This window comes from Candoia aspera, chromosome 6 (assembly GCF_035149785.1).
Source record: "Candoia aspera isolate rCanAsp1 chromosome 6, rCanAsp1.hap2, whole genome shotgun sequence".
In the NCBI taxonomy this organism is placed as follows: Eukaryota; Metazoa; Chordata; class Lepidosauria; order Squamata; family Boidae; genus Candoia; species Candoia aspera.
Window position 1 is genome coordinate 620,974 of NC_086158.1, and position 19,600 is coordinate 640,573.

At 47.9% G+C, this 19,600-nt stretch overlaps 1 protein-coding gene across 4 annotated transcripts in view; it reads right to left on the reverse strand.

Moving 5' to 3' along the window:
* OPA1 (OPA1 mitochondrial dynamin like GTPase) overlaps positions 1–15,343 on the reverse strand; it is a 54,277-nt gene extending 38,934 nt beyond the window's left edge. For 2 of the 4 annotated variants that reach the window (XM_063306226.1, XM_063306224.1), the window contains exons 1-6: positions 15,267–15,343; positions 12,936–13,248; positions 11,202–11,298; positions 9,392–9,499; positions 8,295–8,348; positions 755–822 (exon numbers count right to left, since the gene is read on the reverse strand). In XM_063306226.1, coding sequence (XP_063162296.1) covers positions 755–822; positions 8,295–8,348; positions 9,392–9,499; positions 11,202–11,298; positions 12,936–13,248; positions 15,267–15,307 — 681 coding nt within the window. In that variant the 5' untranslated portion in view covers positions 15,308–15,343. The remainder of the gene's footprint in view (positions 1–754; positions 823–8,294; positions 8,349–9,391; positions 9,500–11,201; positions 11,299–12,935; positions 13,249–15,266) is intronic. The other 2 variants (XM_063306227.1, XM_063306225.1) reach the window with 1 other exon arrangement.
* Between the last annotated feature and the right edge of the window lie 4,257 nt (positions 15,344–19,600).

Sequence of the window (19,600 nt, forward strand, 5' to 3'; positions counted from 1 at the left end):
AAGCTGCCATCTTAAGTAAAAACACTAGAAGTGAATTCCATGGAAGTTAATCCACATCCCAGCACCTCGTCCCACACCCTCCAGGTCCAGTGCAAACACTGATTAATCAGGTGGGGGGGTGTTGGGCCTTTTTTCATTTCCTGTGTGATCCCTGAGAGAGTTCACAGGCTCAGGCTCCATCTACCGCATCATCTACCACTCCAAACACCCACAGCAAGAAGTGAAATTGGGGGGAAGGCTAACTGTAAATAAGCAGGAGGATTTTCTGCTAGGGCTCTCCTGTCACTGATTCAGGCAGGCAACAATGGTGAAAGCAATTTCAACCAGCCTGTGCTAAGGACTTTTCTTAGAGGAAGGTTTTTTTCTATTACATTTTAAAGTCTAGACCAGGATTTCTCAACCTTGGCCACTTTAAGATGTGTGAACTTTAACTTCCAGAATTCTGGGAGCTGAAGTCCACGCATCTCAAAGGGGCCAAGGCTGAGAAACCCTGGTCCAAAGCAAAGGTACACATAAAGATACCTGTTCCAAAGCAAAGCAATTTGAAAACTTAAATATGCAAACAAATGTGTTTGTGACCTGGACTGGAACGACTCATCAGCAGTATTTTTCTGGATTTGGGGTAGCTCATTTTGGCAATACAGCTCATGGCGGGGCAAGCACATGGGTTCTACTGAACTGACACCCAGAGCCCCACCCAGCCTTTCAGTCCTTGCTTTTCCTACGGACGTAGCTCTGCATTTTCGCCACTTACCTTCTTGTGCTGTTTCTCATTCTCGCCTCCCTTGTCTGTGGCTCTGAACGCCGTATCCCCTGAAGAACCTGGGGAGAAAAAGGAAGGATTCCTGGAACGTGGCACCCAATTTCAGCAGAACCCAGATAAGCCATAGCCTTTCAGAAACAATCTGCTCTTCATTAATGAATTCATTCATTCATTCCAGGAATCTGTATGGGCCCTACTCACTAGACTGCAGGTGGCTCACAGTACTGAAAAACACTAACACCACCCTAACATACGAAAATCACACATTCACATCCCTGTACACGGGTGTCCCTCTTAAGGGTCTTCCTCTCCAAACAACCTGCAAAAGAAGACTCTTCTAAAGCATAAAAAGAGTGGGGGCTGGCCCAGTCTGCAGTGAGGGGGTCACCCCAGGCCCCAGCAATCTGAATCCTAGCAGTTTCTTTCACGAGTTTCTCTGTGGGACACTGGAAGCTCTCTCACACGCACTTTAATCTCTCGCTTAAAAATGCACAGATGGAGCAAATACTAAAGTGCCATGCAAGATTTCTCTACTTAGTTTGCAAGGAACAGGGTACTGTAGCCATGTCCCAGGACCCACGGTCATGCCAGGGAAAAGATGGGGCCTGGGAAACTGCTGATGGAAACTGCTGGTTTGTGGGGGCAGCTGGGACCATCCTAGTCAATTAAGTTCCTTTGGGTAGACCCTTAAAAATCTGGACACTTTTGGACACACTCTCTGAGTCCTGGGGCAATGTGAACAAGTTCAAGAGCTGCTGAAACAACTAACTGAACAGTGACGATTTACTCCCAAAGGGTTTATCAAGGGAATTGAGAAACAGGCACTTTGAACGGGCACTGAGACCACAATTTGTTTTTATCAGGCAGAACTGGGTTTGTAACTATTACACAAAAGGCTATTCCCATGTGGATGTTCATTTCCCTCATCTAATGAGGTGGAAAGTGTGGTTTCTTAAGAGCAGTAATAAAACAATCAGCAGCTCTTGCAAAACTGATCAATAATCTAGAAATTTATTAACCAAGCCTGGTCTGTCTTTTGCCACTGCTGGCTTAAAGGTAGAAGAGAGACCTTCTTGTGGAGGGGCAGAGCTGTCCCAGGCCACTCCAGTCTGACTCGCAGAGGAAGTTACTTTATCCTCCTTACCTGCTTAGTTTCCAGATCCTTTTTCTGTTCCGCTGGGGCAGAGGGAGAAAAGGGGGACAGATACTGGGGAGGGTAGAGACAGAGGAGGAGAAGAGGAAGTTGCCAAAGAAAAGCCAGGATAACTGTGCAACACACAATTTGAAATGTTAGCCTTGCAAGGGAATGGAAAGAACTAGAAAGGATTTTTCAGAGAATAGAAGAGAAACACAGGCCTGCAGATTTGCTTAGTCCAAAAAGCCACCCTGAGTCTGCATTTTATTTCAGAGGTACCCTGATCACCTTCACTAATAATAAATTGCAAGACCTTGACCTGAGGCTGGAAAATAGCCTGTTCGTGCCAAGGGAGGGAGATCTCTCCCCCAAAGCTGCTGGTGTGGAGAGAGGCGACAGTCTTTGGGCACAAGGTGCCCAGCAAATGATAAAGGCAACAGCCTCGCTGGGATGCTCCAAGGAAAGGGGAATGTGCTTCACCGCTCTGCCCAACAGGGACTGAACGGGGTCAACAGGAGGGTAAAAGCTCAGCCGCCTCTCTAGTTCAAGGAGCCTGGCAACTTATTTAAAAGTAGTTATGATCCTGCCTTTCTGATAATGTGAATATTGGTATTGGAATGAGTAAAATTCCAATAAAAGAATTCACTAACAAAGAAGCAGCAGCCATTTCTGCAGCAGGATTTTTGAGAATCTGAACCTCAGCCTAAAAAGAGCCGGATTTTTACACACACAAACACCATTTACAAGTTTTAACTTCACGCAGGAGGGGCCCTGTTTCATGATCATCTGTGGGGCATTTTAACGCATCATTTGCTGAGACCATCAACGCACCAGCAAAGTTCATTTTACCGACCTGTTTCATTTCTTCCAGCTTGAATGGAAAGGGTGGGCAAGGACCATCACAACATTCCTTTTCCAATCTTCTTACTTTTTTTTAATCACGTGATTTTGTTGCGGTAATGCTTAAATCTGTAATCCATTTATTCATTACAGTATATGTATTAAAGATTTAAAAGATCCTAAAATGTTCCTTTCTATACAGTGATGTACCGTTGGAATAGGACTCCAGAAAAATTATCTTGATTGTATAAGGGTACTTCAAATTTAAGTTGGAAATGTGGGAAACATGAAGGATCATTGTATTACGCTTGGTGGACTCGTAAAAAAGCCAGAAAATTTTGGGTTCAAATACATACACTGACATAAAGAATGTTAAGACTAAGATTCAACTGAAAGCAGAACTTTTCTTTCTGGGATTAATGGACAGATAACTAGAAAAAAGCCACAGAAGATTGTTTTTATATACGATCACTGCTGTGAGACTATTATATGTGCAAAAGATGGAAACACCGACAATGGCATGCCCACAATGGAGGAATGGTTGGTGAAGATGGTGGAACTAGCAGACATGGCAAAATTAACTTCTTTGCTCAGATTACATTTATTAGTGACTGGAAACCCCTAATGAACTTTTTGCTGAAAAGAGAAAAAAATGGATTTGTGATTTATGTGTTTGATGACTAGAAAGAATAGTTTATAGATGAAGGAAATTATGTGTAACCTTAGAGAGGGTAAAATATAAATGCATTTATAACTGTTGTCAAAAAGATCAGAAGCCGCTTTTTTATATCCTTCCCTCCTCCCTCCCCTTCCTTATTTCCTATTTCCTATCTTATTTACTCACTATTCTTTTTTATTTTGTTTCTTTTCTAATATTGGTATCACTTTTATTTTGTTAAAAATTCCTTCAATAAAGATTATATTTTAAAAAAAGATCCTAAAATGTTCCTGAGCACAGGCCGCTCAGCTAATTCTCTCAGGATTGCTCTGATACGATGCTTGCTCAAAGGCAAATGAATTGGGTTTGGGAATCAAGCAAGCAGAATTGGTGGGGGGGAGGCAGTTAATGTATTTTGGGGTCTGCTGAAGCTTGAAACAAATGTTGGCTTTCCTCTTTCCCAGCTCAGATGCAGTGCTGAAGGAAGGTACTATGTGGAAGGCTAAAAGACCAGGAAGACCCAATTTAAAAAGAAATAAAACGCTTCCTGTACCATAAACTACTGTCAAGGCTGATAAAGTGAGATACTTGGGATCAGAGGCTTATCACTCTTCTGGAAGATAATGCAACGATTAAAATAAAAAATGAAAAATGTATTATCTCTAATCTGGTTTTGTCTGTTTATGGAGCAATTTAGCACGAATTACTATTATGCTTAGTAATGGGGATGTACCAGATTACACTCTGGGCAAAAGGCAAATAAAGTAAGTTGATCACTCCATTCCGTTCGTGAGGTACATAAAGTATTCTGAGTTGGGTTAGATAAACGGCAACCACATTTTGCATGCCAAAGGGTGGGTGGATTCCAAGATTCTGAGACTGAGCGGGATCATTTTCATTGTGTCAGCTGTGGGAGGGTGCAGATCAGATTCTGAACCAGAATTCCATTAAAAAGGAAAGTTCCAGAATGCCAGACATACAATTAGAAACAGGGAAATCTTTGTAACTTTAGAAGAGCAGAAGACTGGCCTGTTGTTTAGGAAAAGAACCTCTTCTTTCAGGTATAAAGCAGCACTGGCAATCACCAGTTATCAAGAGAGGAAGGCAGCGAGGTAGGATCAAAGGGAAATAAAGACCGCTCGCTGCCTGCACAGAAAGGAAGGCAATCTGCTGAGCATGCAGGAAATGGGTTCACTTGGCCTTGAGGCAGATGCTGCCAGCTATACAGGAGACCACTTGGATCTACGAGAGCCGACTGCGTGGCATCTGATGGGAATAGTACAACCGCGTGAGTTCTGAATTTCAGTTTGGTGCAATGCAGCTTCTAGTTTTTGATTTGAATTCAACAGCAGGCCCAGGAGAAGCTCAAGTGTCAGCTGGAGTTCAGTCCCCGATGGCCCCGCTGCCCCTCCTTAACAGGTGTTATTTCCAGGGGTGTGGTTTGCTTGAGATACAGGAGCTTCCTTTAATGCCCTAAAGATTTGAGGAAGAGTGCACTGGCTAGATTCCGATGTAATTATGTGCCTATAATCTAGTTTATAAACAATTGCATCAGTGAACTAGTAGCAGAGAATGTTGGACAGGTTGGCTTTATAGGCTGAGGCCTTGTGTAAACCTCGCCAGGAGCATACAGCACAGCTTACTTTTGTGCAAAGGCACACAGGAGTGTTGTCTCCACAGAGACCTGGAGTGAAAAGGACCTGCTCCCAGACCAGCAGCAACAGAAGGGACATGTCTTTACTTTGCTCTGACGGGACCTGCTTTGCTTTCCCTAGAACTGTGTGATCTATCAATTGGGATAGGTTTATTGCCGGAAACTGTGAAATAGGGCACCTTTGCACATCCTTGGACATGTCGGTTAATCAGAACGGAACTGGGTTATTAACTGCACTCCTGAAGACTTGCTCCATTTATGTAGAAGGAACTGCTTCCTAGTAAAGGTAAAGGTTTCCCTTGACGTAAAGTCCAGTCGTGTCCGACTCTAGGGGGCGGTGCTCATCTCCGTTTCAAAGCCTTGGAGCCGGCGTTGTCATAGACACTTCCGGGTCATGTGGCCAGTATGACTCACGGAACGCCGTTACCTTCCCGCCGAAGCGGTACCAATTAATCTACTCACATTTGCATGTTTTCGAACTGCTTGGTGTGCAGAAGCTGGGACGAGCAACGGGAGCTCACCCCGCCGCGCGGTTTCGAACCGCCGACCTTCCGATCGACAGCTCAGCGGTTTAACCCGCAGCGCCACCGCGTCCCTTCCTAAGAGCAACAATAAAAGAGTGGGTCCAGCAACTGGAAATCAGTAGGACTATATACAGATCCTTACAGCTTATAGCTCCCCACTGCTGGCTTAAAGAGAGGGTCTGATGCTGCCACGTCAGGTGGACTGCACAGACCAAAAGATGACCGCCCCCTTTTCTCTCCGCTTCCCCCTCCTGATTACTTTTCTCTGGGCCTAGAGAAAAAAAAGGTTCTTTCCAGCTGGGTTGGATTCCCTTAAAGCACCAGTAGGGGCAGGTTTTGGCTGGAGGTCTGCAGGCCAGGTGAAATATCAGGCCATGGGATAAATCATCCCCCCACCCCCAAATATCGTATTCCAGGAATTAAGGCCCCTTGGAGAGTACTCTCCCTGCATGGCTGATACTCAGAACTAAGGCAGCTGATGGGGCTGGAATCTGCCTGCTCTGCCCAGCCCAGGAGTTTCTGCCACTTTACCCCCCTCCACTGGGTGAAGCCTGGCCCAGCAGAAGTCCAGTTCCCAGCAGGGTCTCCAGCTGGAACGCTTGCAAAGGAGGCTCAGCCCAGCACCACCACCCCTGCATGTTCCCCCTGGGCAGCCTTGGCAAAGGTGCTCCCTTAGCAGGGCTCTAAGAAGGGCCTGCCCCAGGCCGGCTTCAGAGGAGGACAGCCAAGACAGAGCCACAGCTGAGATGGCCATGCTTGCTGCAAAGAATCCCCTTGAGGCTCCAGAGCTGCCTTGATTTGCGTGTGGCGGCACAATTTAAGATCCTGGTCTTCTCCTTTATACCCCACAGGGCTTAGCGTCTGAATGTCTTCCCTACAACCTTGCCAGTTACTTCGTTAGTTACTTAGGAGAGGCCCTTCTGAAGACACCCTGCTGCCAAGTTCTCTGGTGTTGGATACCCAGGAATGGGTGCCCGGCTGCAGCAGGGCAGGGGCTCCCTAAGAGGGTGCGTTTGGCTCCCATGAGGAAGCACCTCTCTTTCACCAAGCTTTTAGTGGTCAATTTTATTATTAGGTCTAATCTGAATTTTGATTTTGATTGTGTTTTATAATCTGTTTTTATTGCTGTAAGCCGTTGTGATGTTGGCGTTTCAGATAGGCAGGGTATAGTTTCCATAACAGAATCAAATAAACAAACAAGCAAGTAGAATACGAGCAAAACGGAGACGAAGAATAATAGGAAGGGGTGCAACCAGAGGTTACAACCTGAACTTCAGCAGTATGCAGTTCAATACGTTAACGCTGTTAAAGGTCATACGGGACTGAAGGAGTAAGATAGGCGTATAAACACTGAGCTGCAGAGAAAGAAAACGTGGCATTGAGGTGGCTGCACTATAAACACAGATTACTCTTCCGCAGATCCTGAGGGGCCATGTACATCGTGCGTTCCTACTCACCAGGCAGAAATAAGTCTATGCATCAGACAGGGGAAGAATCCACCAAGAGATGAGGTGGGAAGAATTCAAAGCGCTCCCCACGTTCAACCACAGAGTGGGTGCCACTCTTTGGACAGGAGGGGGTGCAAAACTGGGTGCAACCAGGAGACACAGTAGGTCAAAGGCTGGATGCTTGGGTAGCTGCCACGGGGGCCAAATCAGGTGGTGCATGGCTGAGTTTCGGTTTAGGCACCAAGAACCAGAAATCAATTCACCCCTCCGTTCATGAACAAGGTAATTTATAATTATTACCTTGTGTTTTTAAGATGGTCTAATCTTTATTGGAGAGCCAATGTGGTGTAGTGGTTAGGGCACTGGGCTAGAAACCAGGAAACCATGAGTTCTAGTCCCGCCTGAGGCACGAAGCCAGCTGGGTGACTCTGGGCCAGTCACTTTCTCTTAGCCCTAGGAAGGAGGCAATGGCAAACCACTTCTGAAAAACCTTGCCAAGAAAACTGCAGGGACTTATCCAGGCAGCTTCTGAGAATTGGACATGATTAAATGGATAAAAAAAATCTTAATTAAAAGTCAGATAATATTTAATGTTCCAATAATGAAATGACAAATAGTAATTGCCGCAATACTGTTCTGAAGAAACATACACCCACATCTGAAAAGTATGGATATTTGACATAGTAACAGATCAACATGTATGTATTTTAAATTATATCTGCCTAAATTCTTCATTACGAATAGGACACTTTATATAACATATGCTTAGAGCATTCACAGACTTGCAATTTACATTTCAACAAATTGCAACTGTTTTGCTTGTTCCTGTTTATTTGAATGGGAAGAGTATCCCAGACTCATCACAAGACCTTGTATATTATTTCAGTGTCAAATTTACTGATCCTCCCTTTCTGCTCCACTGGTTACTTTTTCTGTTCATTGGGGCAAATTAAAATCAATGAAATAAAAAGCCAATTTTCAAAAGCTACTGAATTTTAGTGCACAAAACTGCCCTGACTTCTCATGTTTCCTTGGCAATTGTTTTCTAAAACTGAAAAACTGAATTTATACTATGAAGGAAAGATGATGCTATTAGCCTGACCTGAGCTTACCAAGATTAGTTCCAGGATTCACAAGTCTTAAAAATTAAAGAAACATTCCATCTTAACTGAGGCATTGTCTCCTATTCCTGCAAGCATTTTATTTATTATTACAATTTTTGAAAAAGGGAGGAATACTAAATGATAGTAAAAAAAAGTGCATTTTACACACCTAACAATAGAAGTAGATCAGAAGCTCCTATGACTTCATTAACCAAATTGTAACCTGTGAGAAACCAGCAAAAGGGGGGGGGGGAAGAAAAATTATAAATACCACGAATGGCAAAACAAAAGCAACACCACACGGTAGGATCAGCAACAAGGGCCGCGCAGACACAATCACAACCTTCTCAAAGACGGCACACCAACAGGTACCAACAAGGCGATAGATCAAAAATGAATTCCCAGGATGGGAAGAGGATGGTCTGGTTTCCAAAATCCAGAAGCGCGCAGGAGGGTCTCATCTACCGGTGCTGAGTTTCTGGGCATAACCCCTCCACCCCTCCCATCCACTGCCCCCAATAAGCAACCCCCACTAGGCAAAGCCAAAGGCACCGGAACTTTCCAGGAGAGGCAGCCACCCACCTTTTCCTCCCAAGTTCCTGCATCAGCTGCTGCCTCCAGCTCCACAACCCCCCTTTCCAGTTTACATCTGGTAACAGACAAACGTTGGTGTAAGCCAGCATCCACCTACAACACCCTTATTGCTACAGAGGACAGCCCACTCAGTGCAGAATCAGGTCAGTGATTAACACGCTGGAAACGATCCAGAACCAGCCCCAGGACCATTCGGCGCAGCCTCGCAGCCAAAACCACCTCTCTGGAGCTCCCTAAGAAGAAACAGCTGGACCTGAGAGCTCAGAGATGCACGCAATCCCAGCCCGGAGACTAGCATGGCCTGCAAAAGTGGTCTCTTCCAGGAGGGACCCACTTTCTAGGCCATCTCTAATGAGGAGAGCGAAGGGGAGACTGGCCAAAAGGGGGGACAAGGAGATCTGAAAGGGTGGGTAGCTACACAAGAAACAGGTCTAAAGATTCGGGGGAATTCCTGGAGTCTGGCCGGGTGCAGGGGAAAGCAGGGTGAGCAGGCGCACCCCTGGAGCTACCCACAAAGCCTAAGCTATGTAGTGCAGCTTGCTCGCTCACTGCCCCAACCCACCTCCAAACAGTCAAGATTAGAAGGGTTAAAAATACAGAATAATTCCTTTCCAGCTTCTCCAGATCACACTCACTGCATCTCACTCTGCCAGAGGAAAAAAATTCCCTTACCAGGTGTAAAGAAACCAGACAAGGAACTGATGCTCTCGCTGATCTTGTGGAAGTCGGGCATTAGTTTTGCCAGCTCTTCAGAATCTGGAAGAGCCTTTTTAAGTTTTTCTAGGAACAAAGAAGTTGGAAAAATGAGTCATCTCCATATTTTTAATGAAAAAAAATCAGTTTTGCTTTGGTTTAATTGTTATAGTTTGCAGAACACTTCACGCAATACTGCTATAAAAGACGGTTGAACCTTCACCTCCCAGCAAACGGTATCTTCAAAGGATCAACAAGTTCCCTGGCGTCTGGAATTATTCTAACCCCACAAGCTGCCGGCACCAGCAAGTCCAAGCTCATACGAAGCCAAGAATAAGTTGGCTAGTTCTGCCTCTGATGCCCCTTACAAGCACAGAGAAGACTTCTGTAGGGGGCATGGCAGGACAATTCTTGCTGTCTCCCACAAGACCGTGGCTGAGGGACCTCTGACTGCCCAGTCCCCAGCTGGAACCAAGAGCCCAGAACCTCCACCCCGGACCAGCTGAAACCAGGCAGGTCCTGAGAACGCGAGTTCCTGAAAAGGGGGTAGCCGAGGCCCTGAACGGATTCGATTCTGCTGCCAACCACGGAGATCTGCTCCCAGCTAAGAGCAGCTCTCTCTTCTATGAAGGGAAATGGGGGGGCGGGGGGAGGGCTCGACAAAGCCTGTTTACCAGTCCAGAAATGGGAAGTACATGTTTTACTCATCGCCTTTCTCTTATATAAATTCTCAAGGCAGCCTACAATAATTTTAAAAAAGCAATCCGTAAAATATAACAATAAAATCTAGTTAAGCTACCAGTGGAGAAGCTGCTGCTCTGATATGGTTTTCTCTTGCCTTTTGTTCTAAGTTATTTGTTCTTATATTGTCTTCACTGTAAGACAGAACAAAATGCTAATACAAAAATTAAAAGAAAATGTTGAAAAGTTACAGGAGATGTATTTTCATTAGCAGCTAATATAAAAGTGAAAACAATCCGCTGACTTTGTAAATGCTGTAAATAAAAATTAGAACGGAAGCAGTAATTAAGTAGTTGGGCTTAAGATGCCCCCCTGCTGTACTGTTCTTAACTGTTTAAATCTTAATGTTACTGTTTTAATTTTTTTAATTGTAAATGTAATTTTAGCTTTAGCTTAGGTTTATTACGTGGTTGAATTTGTTTGTGCTTGGCTTGATTATGATATTTTTGAGTTATTCGGTCTGTTGAACTGGATATCTTAAGTAATAAATAAAGTACACAGAGAGAATAGAACATTCGTGCAACAGCATCAGGCAAAAAGTTGTATGGTTCTGAAGAGCTGATCCAGCCAGGAAAAACTGCATGAGTACAAGCCAGCAGAAAGTAGATTTTTCTGGATCAAGAATTTTCCCTGCATAAAAGTGAGGTTATAAACATTTTTGTGGGTTACCAGCAAGACAGGACAGGATAACGAACAGTGTATGCTGACCTCTGCACTTCCTCTGCCACAGGGAGAAAAATGGGCAGGAGAGGAACTTGGTTTTAATGGGTGAAATATGTTGTTTTAATTGTGCATGCCACCCAGAGTCACATGCAAGTGAATATAAATTCAGCAAGCAAGCAAGCAAGCAAGCAAGCAAACAAACTTTTCTGAAACAAAGCCAGAAATTGTAAAGAAAACAAGGAGCTTTGCTATACTATATACCCCAGATTAGCATAAAAACACCAATGAAAAACCCGAAAGTTGGATTTGGTGAACAAATATCTGGAATCCCATTGAACTCAACAAGAATTCTGTGTTAGAGGCAACAGGACAACTAAGCACCAACCAAAATCAATGTATTCATCAATTTCCCATAGGAAGTCAGGAACAATCCATTTATATTCACTGAGGTCAGGCAGCGCATCCTTCCACTGGTTGTATGTCTAAAATAAGTCAGAAAAAGATAATCAAGCTTTCACATTCATGAGATAAACCTGAAAAAGTCTTCCACAAAATCCAGTCCTTATCAACTAGTTCTTACATATTAATAAATCCACTAATTAATAAATCCACTAAAGCAGTGACACCACTGTCATGTGAGCTACACTGGGTGCCAGTCTGCTTCTGGGTCCAATTCAAGGTGCCGGTTATGACTTTTAAAGCCCTGCATGGCTTGGGTCCAGGTTACCTGAGGGACCGCCTCTTCCCCATTACATCAGGCTGTCCCATCAGATCGTGCAGGGAGGGCATGCTATGGATCCCGTTGGCAAGGGAATTCCACCTGGCGGGGTCCAGGAGGCAGGCCTTCTCTGCAGTGGTGCCTGTCCTTTGGAACATTCTGCCTCCGGAGGTGAGGCAGGCCCCTTCGCTCCCGGCCTTCCAGAAGAATTTGAAGACCTGGCTCTGCCGCCTCACCTGGGATGGGTGCCATAGAGCCCTCCCCACTGAATTAGATCTTATCACAACTTGGATTTTATACCTATTTTTATCTTTTATTTATATCTGGCTGTTCGTATTGTATTTTTACATGGTTATGGTTTTGTTAATTTTATTGTAAACTACCCAGAGTCCCCCTTTTGGGGGAGACGGGCAGTGATACAAATTTGAAAAACAAACAAACAAACAATTTGTATCTGAATGTGTATTTGAGACTGGAAACGTGGCATGCAAGAGGAGCAGGCAGAGGCAGACTGAGTTCTAGCAAGGCAACTACGAGTGGCTTGCAGGATGTCATCCAAGATTGCTGACTTCTGACTATCAAACAGTAACTCCTGAGGTAACTTCTACAAGTAGCCAACCGGTTTACTGAGAAATGGGTGCTGGGTGAAACCTGGGAGTTGGGTTTTACACAAAGGGCTCGTGCATTAGGTCTAGTACCAATCTCCTACGTGAAGTGCCCTCCACAGAAGCCCCCTGCTCCTTAATACTTAGAGCAGCCTTTCCCAACTCTGATGCCCTCCAGAGGTGTGGGCTTCAAGTCTTACAAAAGGCTGGCTGGGGACTTTTGCACTGAAGGCCCCACATGAATCCAGGCTGCGAAGGAGGCCTTCCAGTAGACCCATCCTTCTGGGCTGCCATTTCTCCACCTAGCTCCTGCTGGCAGACTTCAAGGATGTATTAAATCTGATTATAGTAGCCATACAGAACGGAGTAAATGCTTATTATAACTGAAAGGGCATCAGTAAGGAGCTTAGGATATTCCAGGCTTAACTTACCTTTGGATTCCTGGCTCAGCTTAAATAACTGGCCTACTTGCAGAGTCATTCTCAGCAGCCGGTAGCCTTTTTTGTACAGAATTATGAACGCTAATTGGACTACTGTCACACCAACACATCTTGAGAAATCTAGCCTTCCTGTCATTTCCTAACCCTTGTAACAGACATGATGCTAGTGGCCCTTATAATCCTGCAACAATGAGTTCCATAACACAATTACGCTAGTTCTGCATTAGCAGAATGATAATTTCCAAATCACAGGAAGTAATCGTTTTTGAAAGGATACCTAGACTACACAAAACTTCAAAGACAAGCCATCCTCAAGAAGAGACAACCGGAACAGTCTCTGTTACAGAACTGTGTACCTTTTGGGCTGTGTAGCCGCCACCCACCGCAGACCCCAGGACGACATAGCGGAGCCTCAACAGCCTGGATGCTACCCGAGCAAGCCAAAAGTTCCTGTAAGGCTGGAACCCGTACTTTACAAGGAGCCTGGGGCGGCGCAAGGGAAGGCGATTAAGGGTGGAGTACTGCTGTGCCGTGGTCCATAACAGAAGCCTTGGTAACTTGGAAACGGGATGGCAGGAATGATGAGTTTTTCGCGAAACAAGGTGCAATTTCTGCAGCGGCAACTTTCCTCTTGCTCTGTAGGTCCCATTGGCTAAGTTCTGACAGGCGCTAAAGGGAAGGAAACACAGATTTTGGTTACTCGTGCAGGATTCTTATTTTCTCAGAGTCGTAAATACAAGCAGTTCCAACGATTACTGACCATCAACATCGCACTTTGAGTTGAGTTTCTATGGCTACCCCCAAACCATCAACTGCCACTTCCCAAGAGGCAGCGTGCAACCTTCAGAAGCAGGTTTCTGGGGTGCACTTTGAGGTTAGAGCAGAACAGGCAAAAAAGATGCTGCAGCAGAAAATAAGTGTCATTCTTTTAAACCGCACCAAATCTGTGCTGAAACCATCCTCTGCTTCAGGAGCAGTTTACGGTTAGAGGTCTCACAAAACCTCTCTGCATAAAGACTGTGGCCGCCAGGAGAACATTTGCTCCAAGCGCTAAAAGTACCACTCCCACATCAACAGTGAATGGAAACCACACTATGGCAATACAAGCTTTAGGCCCTAGCCTGCCACAACATGGTACCCTCAATGGGAGAAGTAACCCAACACACCTTGAGTGACTTCGGCTTGGGAAGGTCAAACAAGGGAGTCAGCAACAGGGCAGGCGGCTTTTTCCAAATGGCCGTCACTATATGGTAGCTACACAGGGACAATGGGTTAAGTTCTTATTCTCATGTTCTCTCCATGAACATAAGCTTACAATGCTGCTAATTATAAGGCCTATAAAAAGCAGACCAGAGCCTTTTAGTTATGCATTCAAGGTAACCTTTGGACACCCCCCTCCCCACTTTTAGCCTTCTGAAAGGCTGGGTAGATCTGGCTTTTCACCCAGGCTTTGGGCTAGGATAGCAGTGAGTCCAGCAAATCTAAGAATACGAAGAGTTTATTGGATGTTGTGGTTGGGATATGCGGTATCATTAGTAGTAGTAGTAGTATTAATTCAACTTAATATAGCCTCCCACTCCACTGTTCTTGTGCCGTTCGGTCAGTTTTATTTACTTTGTTTTTCTTGAATAGAATTATCTTGTATAAGCGGCCATATACAGATCAAAATAAATTAATCCAAAAAGGGGGATAGTAGCGTCTTAATGTGGGATCCAATGAGCAGCTTTTTAAACCTTCTTTATTACTGCAGAAAGCCAAGATGCTCCAACATTAGGAGCGCTGCACTTGGATGTAGGAGAACGGGGTACCCGGAACTGAAAACATTCTTTCAGCATAACTGGATGAGATGACCAGGGGGCTCAAGGGTTATATGCGCCGCTGGCCTCCTTAAGCTGAGACTGTTTTGGGGGTGCCTTTGAGTCAGTGTTGACCCCTGGCGACTACCTGGACAAGTCCATGCAGTTTCCTCGGCAAGGTTTTTTGGAAGCGCTTTGCCATTGCCTTCTTCTACCTAGAGCTGAGAGCGCCTGACCGTCCCAGCTGGCTTTGTGCCCGAGGCGGAACTAGAACTCGGGCCTCCCGTTTCTAGCCCGGCGCCTGAACCGCCACGCCACACTGGCTCTCTCTCTCACTGTTTACCCTTCGATTAATCTTCCTTCAGTGGAAGGCTTCTCTTCACCTCGCATTAGAGAAGGTATCATGACAATACCTCCGCGTCCCTATACGGCCACCGATTAGCCTGCGCCGTTTTCTTTTTTCACGCATTCCCTGTCGGAATATGACAACGCGCAACACAAAAAGCGACTGGGCGCGGGGAACGGGCGGGAAGGCGCAGCCCGCGGCTCTCTGGGGCGATCGGGTGCTCCGGAGAAGCTGGTTCTCTGCACCGCGGGAAGCGCCGGCGCTGGGCTGGCCGCGCGGGAGGAGCGGGCCGCCTTCCCTCCGCGGGGAGGGTCCGCCCTGGGCCGGGAAGCCGCAGCGGGCATCGGCGGCGCCTCCTGGGCCGAGCCGAGCACGCAAGACCGGCGGCCGGAAGAGCTGCCCCGGGAGAGACGCGCCCCCCGCCCCGCTTCCCCCTCGGCCGCCTCGCCGCAGGCAGGGCCGCTCGGGCGGGGTCCGGACGCGCCGCAGCCCGGCCGGGGACCGGGGACTCGCGGCCCGGGTCCGCGGAGGCGCCCCGCACTGACCAGGCCGCCGCCGCCGCCGCCGCCGCGCGGGCCCGCCACATCCTGCGCCGCCCAGCCCGGCCGGTGCTCCTCGCCGCCGCCGCCGCCGCCGCCGCCGCGCCCTTCAGCCAGTTCCGCTTCCGGCCCGTCCGCCGAGCGTCCCCGGAGCGCCGCGGCCGCGCGGGCAGTTCCGGGCGGGGACCCGATTGGCGGGCGCGCGGCGCCGTAGAGGCACGAAAGCGCAGAGGGGTGGCGCCGCCGCGCCCGCCCGCCCGGCTCCGGCGCCTCGGCTGACTCCCGCCGCCCGACGCGGGGATCCCCGGCTGGCCGGCCTTTCCGGCCGCAGACTCGCGCCGGGCCCCTCCGCCGCTCCCGCGAGGCCCGGGGCGCGGCAGCCGCGGTCCTGCTGCGGGGACAGGAACGGGCGCGCGGAGGCCACGGTGCCGCTGCTCCGCCGAGACCGTAGATCGGCCTTCCTCCGCCTCGGCGGCTCCGAGATGGGCGGACTCCGGCTCCCAGCATCTCCGGCCGGCGCGCGGGAACCCCAACTCCCAGAACCCCCCAGCGGCATGCTGCTTTTATTGGAGCTGATCCGTGCCGTGGCACGCAGCAGCTCGAGACGCGTAATTGGAAAAGTTGGCAAGGGGGCTGCTTGGTGCCTGCCCCCTTTTGCCCCTGAGACCTCGGCCGTCTCTGGAGGGGCAAAGAGCGCCGATTGCAGAGCCGGAAAGGCCGTCGCGGCGCTGGGGGTGGTTTCTCTGCCAGCACGAAAGAAGGAAGGCAGACTCCGGGCACAGCTGCCGGTTGGCGCAGTTCACCCCGGGGGTGGTCAAAATCTGGCATGGCATCTTGGCCACCATCGCGCCTGAAGGAAAATGGAGTCCCGCTGTTCATAGTTCGTCTGAATGCTTGTCTGGGTCTGTCCCTTCAGTTTTGCACCTGGCCTTGCATTTCTCCTTCGCCCCCACCCCCCGGGAGGGACTTGACTCACGGGGGAGGGGGCCGAAGGCGGGGGCTCCAGCTTCACCCCCAGCCCTTTTATCTTGCGTCGGAGGGGAAGAGGCGACGAGTAACGGAACTAGCCCAAAGCGGGGAGCGGACCCTGCAGAACTGGAGTCTGGTGCGAGGGAACGGTTGGGCTGGGCACGTTGGAACTGAGATACCGTGTCGGGACCGTAAAAGTCCTCTTTAAATTCAGCAGCTAACTCGAATCCAGGTAATGATGAAAGTAAGGTTGCGGAGTCCCTGGTGCTCCCTAAGCTTGGTGGTTTTCTGGCAAACGTTTCATTGCCCAACTAGGCACCGTGTTCAGTGCTAGATCTAGCTCTGAAGGTTTTGCCTAGTTGGGCAATGAAAGGTCTGCAAGAAAACCACCAAGCTCAGGGAGCACCAGGGACTCCACAGTTCAACCCTGAGCTACAGAAGTCCCCTTGGATTGAAAGTAGGGTTGGCATGCTTCAGTTCCTATTTATTTGTTTTATTTATCAAATTTATATGGCTGCCCATCTCACAAGAAGTGTCTCTGAGTGGCATACAGCAAAAAATATAGAAACAGTAAACATGTCAGAAGCCGTCAGATTAATAGTTAAAAAAGCATAACACGCACAAGAGATTAGATCAGCAAATTGTCAAAATGTGTTACTTTTTTTGTCCTTGAACACTGACTGCTCTTTCATTAACCATTTCTCCAGCATTAGAAATCTTTATAGATGGATCAGCCAGCCAAATTCTGTTTCGTGTACTTCTACATGACTGTGGGCTGGATGGCATCAGGCACCCCGCTTGTTCTTTCAGGGGAAGCTTGTGTTGAGTGGAGAGTTTTGAGGCAGTTTTCCTGTATAGCCACTCCTCCTTTAGCAGCTACCTCATTTAGTGACTGTTTGCAAATACAACTGTAATTTTTAAAAAAATCATTTTCTGACCAATGCACGCACTTACAACCTAATTTAAGGTGCCTGACAACAACGCACGCCGGAGTGAGAGTAACGCTGGTGTAGCTGCATGAGAACTTTATCTAAATGAGGCTGCAGCAACCAGTGACCTTCGCAGCATCTCTCTCTCTCTCTCTCAGCCAGGTGTTTGCTTTTTGATTTAAGGAATGGATTGCGGTCGCTAAACAAGGAGAGGGTGTAATGCAGGGGAAATCCGGCTGCTGCTCACACTCCCCCCCCCCCAAATGTCCCTGGTGTTCCAGGCAGCCAATCACCAGATTTCCACCACTCCTGCAAAACAGGTCCTGAGGGCAGCAGGGAACCAGCGTCCTTGAGTAGGACTGCTGCGGGTGAAGGATCCAAAAAGAGGCTCCCCCAATTCTCAGTAATGTACTCAGAACTGCTTGTTTCTTCTCACCAGGGAAATCCAGCTGTTTCAGGTGTGTGGTCATTCCCTCCCTCCAGCCAGGGAAAGCCTCTTGGAGGCAGGAGATGCCAAAGGGGAGCATGGCTGGCTGGGGAATTCTGGGAGTTGAAGTCCACATAGCTTATAGTGGCCAAGGTCGAGAAACACCATTCTGGCAGACCTTTGGCTCCCAGGTGGCTGGGACAACTTATTTTATGTCTTCTCTGGATCAGGTTGCATTTTCTTCCTTCTTTCTGTGTTGTGCACCACCTGGAGTCCTAGAGATTAGAATGGTACCCACAAATAGTAAGCAAACCACCCCTCCCCCCAATATTGGTGACTTTGCAAACCACTGTGATTGTGATTCCACCCCTGTGAAAGCATCTGCTGTATTTCCTAGTTTCCTGTCCTGTGGAGTGTGAGAAGCTGAACCCCGGGCTTCAGCCGGTGCCAAGAGAAGCTCAAGGCCTGTTGGTTTGTCTTGTCGATAAAGCCCTCCTCCTCTAAGGAGAGCCTCCAGGGCAGTGGCAGTGGCAGGCGCAGGAGACGTCTTCCCTCTCTAAGGCGGTGGAAGCCGGATTTCTTGGTTGAGGTTTAGGAGTGGCTGTTGAAATCGTATAGGTTCTGCGTGACCTTTGTCTGCAGAAACCACACTGTATTCCTGTATTTTCCAGATTGTTTTTTGTCTTATCTCCTGTTTTAAGTGTTGCCTGTTCTGGAGAGTGGCAGGCTGTAAACACTTCCCGGCAGCAGCAGCTCCTGAGACTCCAGTGGACAAGTCAAGGTTTGAAATAGGAAATGCCCCACGGGGTGGGGGGCATTTCTTTTCAAAGTGCCCACCTCTGGAGAAGCAGGGGCGCCTCCTTGGACTCCATTCCCTTTCCCCTGATCCTTCAGGAAGAATTGAGTCCTTCCTTTGCCTCCTTCTCCAGCAGGAGGACAGAAAGCACAGAAATACCACCTTGACTCATCCTTCTGGATCTTGAGCAGATGCTCCTAATGCACCGCTTGGATACATGGATCCAGGGGAATCAACCGAGAACTCCACATCTTGGGTTCTCCCCTCCACTGCCTAAGAAAGCTGCTCCCGCGGGATGTACTTTGAGCAACAATAAATTGGCTTTAATGGTGCTTTAATAACTTTGAAACATTTGATTGGATTCTCACCAGCAAATGAAGGATTTCATTCTTTGACAAACCTTAATATAGTAAATTTGAAGTTTTCACGACAATTTGAAAGGTATTTCGGCGTCCCTGTCTGAAAATGGGAGGAAAATGGATATATTAATCAATTATCAGCACATGTAACTTGCCCTTGGGGTGCTTTATTGAACTGCCTTGAGCTCTGGCTCGGTTGTAGTCCTTGCTGAATAAATGAGAGATGCAACGCTTCAGATGATTAGCTCAGGAGACACCACTGCTAGGAACCAACTTCTGAGGCTTGTAGGGTGGAAACACTTGCCTTGAAGTTCACCCGGACTAGATGATGCTCCATTAAAAAGGCCATGGAGAAATGGCACGTCTTTTGGGCAGTGCAGCTGCCAGTGCTGTAAGAAGCAGTGGGGGCTGGACCCAGCTGGGTGGCAGGCAGAGTGCGAGTGTTGGGGACCTGCTGAGTCCCTCTCTCCTCCACCTGCCAAGGACCAGGAAGGCCACAGCGATCGCTTGAGCATCCGCAGTGGAACTGGCCAAGCGGGGCTCACCCAGATTGCATAGCACCGTCTGCTGCTGCTGCCTTGTTCTTAGGGAAGGAGGCTTCTGGCTGCACCCCTTCCAGCTTGTCCAGGGGCAGGTAGCCCCTTCCATTTCCAGGGACCTGCCAGTGGAGTCCCCAGGAGCCCAGCGCAACGTGTAGGTGGAATTTCTCTGAGAAAGGGCCCTGCAAGTTCTAAAGAGCCAGAAAATTGCTCACAGAATGGCCCAAGAGTATTATTTATTTATTTTTTTGCTGCTGCTGTGGATCAATTGGCTGCATGTCCATTGTTCCTTCTTTAAAGATCAGCTTGTCCTCTACTCCC